Source organism: Papaver somniferum, unplaced genomic scaffold (assembly GCF_003573695.1).
Source record: "Papaver somniferum cultivar HN1 unplaced genomic scaffold, ASM357369v1 unplaced-scaffold_65, whole genome shotgun sequence".
NCBI classification, from domain to species: domain Eukaryota; kingdom Viridiplantae; phylum Streptophyta; class Magnoliopsida; order Ranunculales; family Papaveraceae; genus Papaver; species Papaver somniferum.
Window position 1 is genome coordinate 1,879,007 of NW_020649304.1, and position 13,036 is coordinate 1,892,042.

The window sequence follows — 13,036 nt, forward strand, 5'->3', positions numbered from 1 at the left end:
TTTGAATAAAGAAAAGTAATACATTGGAAGAGAGCTTAAAATGTGTTTCAGGAGAGCCAATTTACCTCCTTTTGAAAGTGAAATCTGATTCCAAAAAGAAAGCCTTGCATCAACTCTTTCAAGAATGGGAGTCCAAATAAATTTGCAGTTAGCTTTAGCCCCCAGGGGCATACCCAGATACATGAAAGGAAGATTGTCTGTTTTGTATCCAAAAACAGTTGCCCATTCCTTGTCCGTATGTAATGGTTGGGTGAGCTGCCTAGTTGGTGATGATTGGAAGATGGCAGCATCTGTTCGAAGGAGATGGAGCTGGCTAGAGAAGGTTGTTGGCTGGTTTTGTACGGGACCATTCCCATCGAAATGGAGTTGATGCCCAACGAGTCGGAAATGAAACTGGTTTTTACCGTGATCAGTCTGGGAAGGAGCTCGGTGTGGTTAATCTGATATTAGGGTTGGTCGAACACTTTCTTAAGCTGCGGAATACTGGACTGGGCCTTTGGAAGGATTTGCTAGGTCTTATTTTAAGGCTCTTGGCAACACTATAAAAGCGAACATAGACTACAGAAGAAGGGGAGGCCGGCTGGAACATATACTTCGGAGGCCGTTTTGGAGACGAAGAGGGAGGCGCTGCTACAGTGTCGAGAAGAAGAACTGGGTTTGAGTTTGCATTTTCGTTTTCAACTAGCTAGTGATTTTCTTTCATATGTTTATGGCTTTTGAGAAAGCCATGTTTTGCTAGATTCATGTAACTAGGGTTCATGATTGAAACCACTTTGGGGTACTAGACTACTTTTAATTAAATTGAATTATCAAGTAATAGGCCATTATGATTTGAATTGATTAATCTTTGAATATTGTTTATTTGATTGATTGAAAAACGAGTTGTTGCACTGCCGATTCTAGAAACCTTTGTGCGTAATAGGTAGTCTTACAAATATTTTTGGTTTCATTGTTTGACAGTCCATAGTTGGGTTAAATCCTTTGATGGGTTATGCTTAGAATAGTCAAATAATATTTGTGAATTAATATTTAGTTTCGTATATTTTTCTCGCTGATGCAACTTGATAGTGCATGCTTGGATTTATTCTTTTGATGCGCTATGCTTAGGGTATACCAGTGACATTTGCGACTCTATTCTTATAATAGGTGATGTCAATAGAACGAAAGATAAACATATTTTCATAATTATGTTTCATTTCAGTAATTGAATAGAAGTAGTGGTGGATGTCTTAAAACCCTGGTTACCTAGTTTTCCATTGAATTTATTTTATTAGCCTAGTTTTCTTATTTCGTTTTCAATTATAAAAATTCCAAAAACATCATTTCTGGTTAGTTTTATTAGATATATTGGTTACAGTATTTCCACCGGTCCTCGTGGGAACGACCCGTACTTGCCTCTGTCTACATTGTGGACACCGTGCGATTGCGGTTATCGCATATAGATATCTCCAGATCCTATCAATTTTTGGCGCCGCTGCCGGGGAGCGGCGGTGGAATATTGTAATTAGTACTTTTTGATTTTGTAAATAGTTAGGTTTTTATTTTTTTTATTTTTATTTTTATTTTTATTTTTGTATAGTCTTTTATTTCATTTTTAGTTCAATTTGACTTGGTTTCTGTTTAGAATTTTATTTCAGGTACCTTTTGGAGGATGATGAATTCTTTGCACGAGATGTCATCTAAGATGACACTTTCGGAATATAAGCGTAGAAGTTCGCATTCTCAGGGAACGTCTTCTGATATGACGCTTGGGGAATATATGCATAGGCTACGGTATGGAGTTTTTTCTCCACATATGGTAAGTGAAGAATCACCTTTAACAATATATGAGAAGTATTACAAACACACACCGCCTAGTTTGGAACAAAGATTGAGAGTTCTTGAATGCCAAAGATTATTTGCTGATGATGATGAATTTTGTACTGACTCTTTGTTCCAGACAGAACTTATAAATGACCCTGTGGATGATTGTGTGGATGATTTTCCTAATTCCATGGATGAATGTATCTCACAAGATCATTCACCCGACTTAGAGGTTGTTTCTAAACCCTTAGACTTCCAAAAGTTGCCTAATTTAGGGTTAGAATTGTGTGCTTCTAAAGTGTTGTTGGGTTACTTTGCATCTAAGTACCCAGAGGACTTGCCTATTATTGATACCATGCATGAGACGATTGATACTGGTCAGGTAACTTTAACTGCTGATTTTGAACTAATCTCAGTTTGTTTATCCCACTTTGCAGATTCTGATGATTCTATGCTTATTGACATTGTCAATGCATTGCGCCCTCCAATGGTTAATCAAGGTAACCATAACAGAAATTGTTTCCGAGGACTTAGAACCAGATTTAGGAGTGACTGATTTTGATAAACTTGAACCACTAAATGCATATTTAGTTTGATAATTCTTTGCCTTTTTAAAATGTCAATTCATTACCTCCTCTGATTTTTAGCGAAGATAATGTGTCGACCGAATGTATTTCAGCTGATTTAGGACTTGATTTAGAGTGTGCTTCTCGAATAGAAACTAATAGGTATTCTATGTTGGTTTTCCATGTGAGTGATTTACTTTCCTCAACTAAGGACTATTTTCTATTGAGAATGGATTTACACATCTTTTTGGAGGTTTATAATGCTTGCAGGTTCATATTCGCAGCTGAACTGATTTGTTGGATTGATCCCCAACTTTTCAGACTTTATATATATGCTTTGCAAGGATACAAAGATTATGCTTTATGGGAGTCAACCCATACGATTTTGCTTCATGGGAGTCAACCCATCAGATTTGTTTTCTTTCCTCTATCTTTTATTTGTTTGCTTGAATTTCCCATCTTAATTTCTATGTTGGATGACTCAATTACATTGAGGACAATGTAATGTTTAAGTGTGGGGGAGTGGCACTTTCGTTAGGAATTTTGATTAAAAATTTTTTGAATGAATGACCAGCTGTTTAGCAGGTCTACAAAAAAAAAAAAAGATTATCAGCTGTGTAGCGGGTCTTAAAAAAAATAAAAAATTATTATATGATTTTCAGGGTTATGACCAGCTGTTTAGCGGGTCTTTTGTATGATATTTTCTATGACCAGCTGTGTAGCGGGTCTTGGTATGGTATTTCAAATTTTCAGTTTATTACCAGCTGTGTAGCGGGTTTAACTCTCTCTTATGATATGACCAGCTGTGTAGCGGGTCAGTTCTTTGTTTTGCTCGAGGACTAGCAAAATATAAGTGTGGGGCTGTTGATAAGCATGTAAATGCTACATTTTATACCCATATTTATATTAGCTAAGACTCGATATTTTGGCTAATAACACTATTTTGGTGCTTTTGTATAAAGTACAAGGAAATAGCTTCAGAAAGATAAACAGCTCAATAAAAAGCTAAATGGCAGTTGCAACCAAAGAAACTAAAGCTGGTGCTCTCATGGCACTATGAGACAACTTATGCACTTGTGGGCTGCCAAGTCCATAAATCATGTTGGCTATCTTACCATTTCACGTGCAGAGAAACATGGCATGAAACAAAAGAATTTTGCTTTGTTTGCCAAGCATTTGAGTCCATTAGGATTTAATAAATAAGTGGATGTGGCTTCATTATCACCACGTGTTGTCAGTATGTAAAAGAGCATGTAAGTCTTCTCTTTATCAGATTGAAAAGGGATTCTCATTTCTTAAAAAGGAAATGGAGTTCGAGACGGTTTGAAGCATCCGCTGTTACATTTTGCGAGATTGAAACTTCAGTGATTCATCCATGACGTGTATTGGTAGTACTAGAGAAAAATCAAGCGGCAGCAGCTTATTGTGGAGAGTGGGTAATGGCCTGAAGTTGGAAACGGTCTCGCAACTGATTGGTGTTGGTTGTCACTGCAGTCTATAATATCTCGATTGCATAGAAAAACGATGGCAGTGACGAGTTTAATAGGAGCAGCAAAGCAATGAAGAAGATGTGTTTGTGCTCGAAGAGAGTTGGTCTCAAACAGAAACGGTCTGTTGCAGGCAGTAGAGGTGGATCTCATTGTCAATGGAGTGGGGGTTCGCTGGATGAATGATTGAAGTGATTCTGGTCGGGAAAGATTGGCAGTGGTGGTTATCTTCAAATACTTCGTGGCAATGACGCAGCTTTTTTCATTTTGATAGGAAGAGAAGATTTTATTGAGAAAAGAAGAATGTACAAGATACTACCAGTGGTAGTAAGAAAAAACAATTAAGTAAATACAATGTTCCAGTTTTTTACAGTGTAAGCAAAGTTTACATGAACCTTGTTACCAAAAGCCGTTGCCCAAGTGAGAACTAGTGTTTTTGCATCACTGCATAATTCCTCATCTAGCTTGTAGGTGTAGTTTTCTTCAAAAACTCTGCAGTTTCTTTCCCTCCATAGAACCCATACGACAGCAGCAGGGATAAGTTTCCATACCACCTTAGCATTGCCAGAGAATGGAGTATTGTACCATGTACTTTCCAGATTAAAGAAAGAATCTGGAAAGAACCATGCCCAACTTTCAGAAGGAGTTATAGAGGACCAAACCTTATGAGAAACTTTACAGTGAAGTAAAATATGATCTTTGGATTTTGTACTGTCTCCATATAAGCTGCAAGAACTGTCAATATCCACTATTGCAATCTGTCTTGAGATTTTAATCTTCCATGGACAGCACACCATAATAAAAAAATTAACCTTAGGAGGTATTCCATGTACCCACACAAAATCATAAGGAAAATTAGCTACTCCATCTTCTCTAATCACCTTTGAATATAAAGATTTAACTGAAAAGGTTTCATCTGAATTCAGAGGCCATCTCGTAACATCCGGAAGAGTATCCAGGATTGGAGGAGTTGAGTCAATAACCTGTAGAAGAGCGGCTAAAGAATCAACTTCATCATTTGTTAGAGTTCTCTTGAAATCAAATTTCCAAGAGTTATCCGAAGTGATATGATCAGCTAAGCTTGCATTTTTAAGTTTATCCAACTTATACAGATTGCTGAAAGAGTCCATAAGACATAATTCCCCTCTCCATATGTCATGCCAAAAAGAAGTGTTCTCTCCTGAATGAATGCTGAGAGAATAGTTTGCCGTGATAAGAGCACCAGCTTCAACAATGGTCCTCCAACATGAAACTCCATGGGCTGAGTAAACTTTTTCTGGGGTCCAAGATGAAAAAGAGCAACCATATTTTTCTGCAATTAGTTTATACCATAAATGTGATTTTTCACTCCCAAATCTCCAACACCATTTGGCAAGAAGAGCTTGATTCATTACCCTGAGATTAAGAACTCCTAAACCACCTCTCTCTTTTGAAGCGATCACTAATTTACAATTAATCACTTACTTCAAGAATAATTATGTTCCCATAGAAAATTCCTCATTTTCTTATCCAAAATATTTATTATTGAAATATGGGTTTTGAATAAAGAAAAGTAATACATTGGAAGAGAGCTTAAAATGTGTTTCAGGAGAGCCAATTTACCTCCTTTTGAAAGTGAAATCTGATTCCAAAAAGAAAGCCTTGCATCAACTCTTTCAAGAATGGGAGTCCAAATAAATTTGCAGTTAGCTTTAGCCCCCAGGGGCATACCCAGATACATCAAAGGAAGATTGTCTGTTTTGCATCCAAAAGCAGTTGCCCATTCCTTGTCCGTATGTAATGATTGGGTGAGCTGCCTAGTTGGTGATGATTGGAAGATGGCAGTATCTGTTCGAAGGAGATGGAGCTGGCGAGAGAAGGTTGTTGGCTGGTTTTGTACGGGACCGTTCCCATCGAATCAGTTAATGGAGGTGATGCCCAACGAGTCGGAAATGAAACTGGTTTTTACCGTGATCAGTCTGGGAAGGAGCTCGGTGTGGTTAATCTGATATTAGGGTTGGTCGAACACTTTGTTAAGTTGTGGACTACTGGACTGGGCCTTTGGAAGGATTTTCTAGGTCTTATTTTAAGGCTCTTGGCAACACTATAAAAGCGAACAGAGACTACAGAAGAAGGGGAGGCCGGCTGGAGTTCTTTTTCGGAGGCCGTTTTGGAGACGAAGAGGGAGGCGCTGCCACAATGCCGAGAAGAAGAACTGGGTTTGAGTTTGCATTTTCGTGGTCAACTAGCTAGTGATTTTCTTTCATATGTTTATGGCTTTTGAGAAAGCCATGTTTTGCTAGATTCATATAACTAGGGTTCATGATTGAAACCACTTTGGGGTACTAGACTACTTTTAATTAAATTGAATTATCAAGTAATAGGCCATTATGATTTGAATTGATTAATCTTTGAATATTGTTTATTTGATTGATTGAAAAACGAGTTGTTGCATTGCCGGTTCTAGAAACCTTTGTGCGTAATTGGTAGTCTTACAAATATTTTTGGTTTCATTGTTTGACAGTCCATACTTGGGTTAAATCCTTTGATGGGTTATGCTTAGAATAGTCAAATAATATTTGTGAATTAATATTTAATTTCGTATATTTTTCTCGCTGATGCAACTTGATGGTGCATGCTTGGATTTATTCTTTTGATGCGCTATGCTTAGGGTATACCAGTGACATTTGCGACTCTATGCTTATAATAGGTGATGTCAATAGAACGAAAGATAAACATATTTTCATAATTATGTTTCATTTCAGTAATTGAATAGAAGTGGTGGTGGATGTCTTAAAACCCTGGTTACCTAGTTTTTCATTGAATTTATTTTATTAGCCTAGTTTTCTTATTTCGTTTTCAATTATAAAAATTCCAAAAACATCATTTCTGGTTAGTTTTATTAGAGATATTGGTTACATTATTTCCACCTCTCCTCGTGGGAACGACCCGTACTTGCCTTTGTCTACATTGTAGACACCGTGCGATTGCGGTTATCACATGTAGGTATCTCCAGATCCTATCAATAGACTCAAATAAATCAGAATACTTTGCAGACATTAGATGAGTTTAAAACTAGCATAGGACGTATTGAATCACGTCTCAATGTTAGGGAGAAAGGGACATTGCCTGCCCAAACTCAACCTAACCCGAAAGGCCAGTATGAAGCTAATATTTAACAAGCTAAGGTTGTTACAACACTTAGAAATGGTAAGGTGATAGAGACTTCAATGAAGGTAAACGAACCTGAGAAGTCTCCAAAACCCAAGGGTGGTGACTGTCACAGTGAAACTGAAAATGAAAATTCTGATGTTGATAAGAAAATGCATGCTCCATTTCCTCATCGTTTGTTGTCTACTAAACTACCAACTGATAATAAGGATATTCTTGATGTTTTGCAGCAGGTGAAAGTTAACATTCCTCTCTCGAGTGTGATTAAGCAAATTCCAGCTTACGCCAAGTTCATAAAGGATCTTTGCACTGTTAAAAGGAAGTATAATGTGCAGAAAAAGGCATTCCTCACGGAACAAGTAAGTGCTATTCTTAAACACGACACTCCTCCCAAATATAAAGATCCGGGATGCCCTACTATTTCTTGTATAATGGGGAATTTTTCGTGATCAAACAAGCACTTTTGGATTTGGGAGCTAGTGTAAACCTCCTACCGTTCTCGTTGTATGAGCAGTTGGGCTTAGGTGAATTAAAACCCACCTCAGTCACTCTACAACTTGCGGACAGATCGGTTAAAGTACCGAGAGGGGTAATTGAGGATGTGTTAGTTAAAATCGATAAATTTTACAATCCGGTGGATTTTATTGTTTTGGATACTCAACCTGTGGTTAATGCTAGTAATGAAATACCTATCATTTTAGGTCGCCCTTTCCTTGCAACTGCCAATGCTTTGATTAATTGTCGAAACGGTATAATGAATCTTTCGTTTGGTAACATGACCGTTAAATTAAACATCTTTGATGCATGTAAATACCCAAGTGGTTATGATGATATTCATGAGGTTAGTATGATTGAAACAATTGTGCAGGAAAATTTATCTCATCTAGAAGCTAGGGATGCATTAGAATCCAGTCTTCTTAACCTTTTGGATTTCGATGAGGATGGATCCATTGAAGAAGTAAATTCGTTATTGGATTCATCCCCATTACTGGATACAAATAAGTGGCGGTCTAGATTTGAATCACTTCCAATCAGTGAGACCAAGCCACTACCCTCATCCATAGAATTCCCAAAGCTTGACCTTAAGCCACTTCCTAGTGACCTGAAATATGCTTTTTTGGGTCAAAATGAAACATTTCCAGTAATCATATCAGCTGAACTTAATGAAGAGCAGGAAGCGATGCTTTCGGATGTTCTTAGGAAGCACAGAAGTGCCATAGGATGGACTATTGCAGACCTGAAAGGAATTGACCCTAGTATTTGTACGCATAAGATTAACTTGGAAGAGAATGCAACACCTTGTCGACAAGGTCAGCTTACGTTGAATCCTCACATGAAAGATGTTATTAAAGATGAAATTCTTAAGCTATTAGATGTAGGTATGATCTATCCTATTTCTGATAGTGAACGGGTCAGTCCAACCGAAGTAGTTCCTAAGAAATCTGGTATTACAGTTGTTGAGAATGAAAATAATAAAATGATCCCAACTAGAAAGGTCACTGGTTGGCGTGTTTGCATTGATTATCGCAAGTTGAATTCTGTTAGTAGGAAAGATCATTTTCCTTTGTCGTTTATTGATGAAATTCTTGAGAGACTTGTAGGTCATAAGTTCTATTGCTTTCTCGACAGATACTCGGGCTATAATCAAGTGGAGATTGCTCGAGAAGATCAGGAAAAAACAACTTTTACATGCCCATATGGGACCTTTGCTTACAAACTAATTCCCTTTGGGTTATGCAATGCACCAGTGACGTTCCAACGTCTCAGGCTAAGTATTTTTTTCTGATATGGTCGGTAAGAATATGGAAGTATTTATAGATGATTTTTCAATCTTTGGTGATAGTTTTACTGATTGCTTGCATCACTTAGAATTAGCTCTGATTCGTTGCACTGAAACAAATCTTGTTCTCAACTGGGAAAAGTGTAACTTTATGGTTTCTAGAGGAAATGTGTTAGGTCATGTTGTTTCATCTCAGGGACTTGAGGTAGATAAAGCTAAAACCGACCTGATTTCACATTTGGCAGACCCAAAGAATATTAAGGAAATAAGGTCTTTTCTTGGACATGCGGGATTTTACCGAAGGTTCGTTAAGGACTTTAGTAAAATCTCCAGGCCCCTGTGCAATCTTTTATCAAAAGACAAAGACTTTGTGTTTGATGAAGAGTGCAAAATAGCTTTTGAAAAGGCCTTATTGACTACAGCTCCAATCATTCAACCCCCTAATTGGTTGTTGCCGTTTGAGATAATGTGTGATGCTAGAGACTTTGCGATTGGAGTTGTTTGAGGACAGAGAGTTCAAAAGTTACCATGTGTTATTTATTATGCAAGCCGTACTTTAAATGACGCACAATGTAACTATTCCACTACGGAAAAAGAGTTTTTATCTGTTGTGTTTGCTTTGGATAAGTTCAGGTCATATCTAGTCGGATCTAAAGTTATTGTGTACACCGACCATGCTGCTCTTAAGCATCTTTTGTCAAATAAAGATGTGAAACCTAGAATGATTAGGTGGATTCTTCTTTTGCAAGAGTTCAATCTCGAAATCAGAGATAAGAAAGGATTTGAGAATGTGGTGGCTGATCATCTATTTAGGATAGTATTTGAGTCGTCTTTTCAAAGTGATGTGGTCGAAACTTTTCCTGATGAACAATTATTTAGTGTGTCACTAACACCTTGGTATGCAGACATTGCAAACTATCTTGTTATAGATGACATTCCAGCTCATTGGACTCAACAAGACAAAACAAAGTTCTTTTCTGAAGTGCAAAATTTTCTGTGGGACGATCCGTTTCTGTTTAAAGTCTGTCTGGATCATCTGATTTGAAGGTGTGTACCAGAGTTTGGACACCAAAGCATCTTGAATTTCAGTCATTCTAGTGCATGTGGAGGACATTTCTCAGGTAAGAAAACTGCCCTGAAAATTCTGCAATGTGGTTTTTACTGGCCGACTCTTTTCAAAGATGCATACTTGTTTTGCAAAGCATGTGAAAAATGCCAAAAGGTAGGAAGAAATTCTCGACGAGATATGATGCCATTAAATCCTATTTTGATTGTCGAAAATTTTTGATGTATGGGGCATAGATTTTATGGGCCCATTTCATTCTTCTTATGGTTATCAGTATATATTGGTTGTTGTTGACTATGTATCTAAATGGATAGAAGTTGTTGCTTGCAGGGATAATGATAGTAGGGTTGTTACTAAGTTTCTGAAAGAGAACATTTTGTCTCGATTTGGCACCCCTAGGGCTATTATTAGTGATAGAGGTACTCATTTTTGTAACAAATCCTTTGAAAATCTAATGAAATCATATGGCATTACTCATAAAATAGCTACATCATATCATCCTCAAATGAGTGGTCAAGTAGAAGTTTCCAACAGAGAGATAAAAGCCATATTGCATAAGACTGTAAACCCAAATCTCAAGGATTGGTCACTACGACTTATTGATGCGTTGTGGGCTTATAGAAAAGCTTTTAAAACTCCATTAGGAATGTCTCCTTATAGGCTTGTATCCGGAAAAGCATGTCATCTACCTGTAGAGTTAGAACACGAAGCTTATTGGGCAATCAAAAAGCTTAATTTTGACCTAGATAAGGCTGGTGAACGAAGGAAATTGCAGCTAAATGAGATCGAAGAAATCAGAAATGAGGCTTATAATACTTCCATGAACTATAAATCTAAAATTAAAATATTTCATAATAAGCATATTATTAGGAAAACATTTGAACGTTTAGATAAAGTTATTCTTTATGATTCTCGATTACATTTATTTCCTGGCAAGCTTAAATCTCGATGGACGGGTCCATTTATTGTTAAGAATGTCTTTCCTTATGGTACTGTTGAGATTGAAAATCCAAATAATGGCAATATTTTTAAGGTGAATGGGCAGAGGTTGAAGCCATTTTTGGAACTTGTGAATCTAGAAGTCGATACCACGACTTTGGAGGATCCTTCTTATGTTTGATTGGCTATGTTTTGCAGATGTCTGGCCGGAGACATAAAATTCAGCGCTTTAGGGAGACAACCCTCTTCTGATGTGTTTGTTGGTATCATAGCTGGAAGCCCTCACGAGACAGACTCGTCCTCTTGTGCGAGCTTGAGGTTTAAAGGCTTGTTGCATGGGATAAATGCAACCGAACTGACCTGCGACAGTGGTAAAATAATGTAGTTTTGTTTTATTTTCTTTCTTTTCTTTATCATGAATAATATGTTTGTGCTGGCTGATTACCCCTTTCCACTTATTGAACTGTTTTTAACCACTGCCACATTGAGGACAATGTAGAAATTAGGTTGGAGGTGGGGTAAATTAAATCCATGCTTTTATGATTCTCTGTCTGCATATTCAGGTTTCATTGTTTCATTGTTTGCTTGTACTTTTTAATCCAAAATAAAATAAAATGAAATGAAATGAAAAAATGAAATGAAAATTTTACATGATAAAATCAGTTGTTTAGCGATCTTTCTACACCACTGTTTAGTGGTTTTGTCTAGCTGTTTAGCGGACATTTCTAATCCAGTTGTTTAGCGGATTCGTCTAGTTGTTTAGCAGACACCCTTAATCCAGCTGTGTAGCGGATTCGTCTAGCTGTTTAGCAGACATTTCTCAACCATTGTTTAGTGGTTCCGTCTAGCTGTTTAGCAGACGTATCTCCATATCCAGCTGTGTAGCGGATATACTTTTTTCTTGTTTTGCTCAGGACTATCAAAATGTAAGTGTGGGGGAGTTTGATAAGCACGTAAGTGCGACATTTTTATACCCACATTTATACTAGCTAGGTCTCGATATTTGGCTAATAATGTTGTTTTAAGTTATTTACAGGAATTACAAATGAAACCCGTTCACCCGGAAAATAAATGGGTAAACGATGAGATGAATGGCGTTTGCGACAACAAAGCTCAAGGCAACAAAAGAGGCCGGGCCTGTGGTGGTCTGCCTTGTACACCCACATGGCAGCTCTTCCACCACATTCTTTTTGTGTTATTATTACAACCATTTTCAACGGCGAGAGATCGAGATTCAGTGAGAAAGAGCCAGGAGATGCAGGTGCTAATTATTTCGAACTCCTACAGTTTCAACGAGAGTGGATATGTGGAGTTTTGGGGTCGAGATTCAAGCCAATCATTTCGTTTTTTTTTCAAACAACATCGATTGAATCTGGGGGTTTATTCCATGAGTTCGATTGACGGATTCTGGGGGTTTGTTTGGTGTCAGTTTCAGTGTAATTGAGATATGGAATTGGGCATAAGTGAAGCGTTTCATGGCATGAACGGAGAGTTTATAGAGTGGTATTGAATGGCAGTTTGGTATTGCTGCTGGTTTACATTTCATATGGGATTTTGTGAGGTTCTGATTATAGCTTGAAATGGGTTTGATTTGGGAATTTTGTGTAGAACAGGGATGAAGGCGTGAGATGAATATCGTTGTGAAATTGAAGATAGCAACCGGTGATGATTTAGTTTGGTGTTGGATCGGGACTCAAGTTCAGTTGATGAGAGAAGAATTTAGATGGGGTCTTGATGTAAACTGAGATTGGTTTTGTTTAGCTGGATTGGGTATGTATCATGGAATGGAAGATGGGTTTTGACCTAATTTCGGTGTTAATCCATCTGTGTGAAGTATTGCTCGAGCCATACAATTGAAGAAGAACTGTTGGAGCAATTTCCAGTGTTAACAACAACAGATTTGGGGGTTTAGTGTGGCAGTGATAAAGCAAGGATTTCTGGTGGTGGTTGTTAAGACATGAAGAGAGTACTGCAGTTGTAGTTTGTCGTGACAGGTCTCAGATGTTAATCTTTCCAGATTTTTAGCAACATATAGAAATTGGGGTTCGTTAGTATGGTATGAAATGTTGAGTTGTTGTGCTCGGTGGGTGAACTGGTTGCAACCGGATTTGTGGCCTGAGATTGGAAGTCATGGTATGTGCTTGGATCGGGTTTCAACTAGGATTTTGTTTGGTCCATTGTGGAGTCTCCCCAACACCTATGATATGATTTTTAATTGTTGTTGTAGTAAAAGATTCGAACTCTA

General features: G+C 37.6%; 1 protein-coding gene across 1 annotated transcript; it reads right to left on the bottom strand.

The window, feature by feature from the left end:
* Positions 1-4,197: 4,197 nt before the first annotated feature.
* LOC113343658 lies at positions 4,198-5,247 on the bottom strand. Its single transcript, XM_026587791.1, has one exon. The coding sequence runs from the start codon at positions 5,245-5,247 to the stop codon at positions 4,198-4,200; it is 1,050 nt and encodes a 349-aa protein (XP_026443576.1).
* Positions 5,248-13,036: the final 7,789 nt, after the last annotated feature.

Excerpts from the sequence above, each read along its gene's own strand:
- LOC113343658 (XM_026587791.1), bottom strand. The coding sequence starts at position 5,247 with ATGAATCAAGCTCTTCTTGCCAAATGGTGTTGGAGATTTGGGAGTGAA.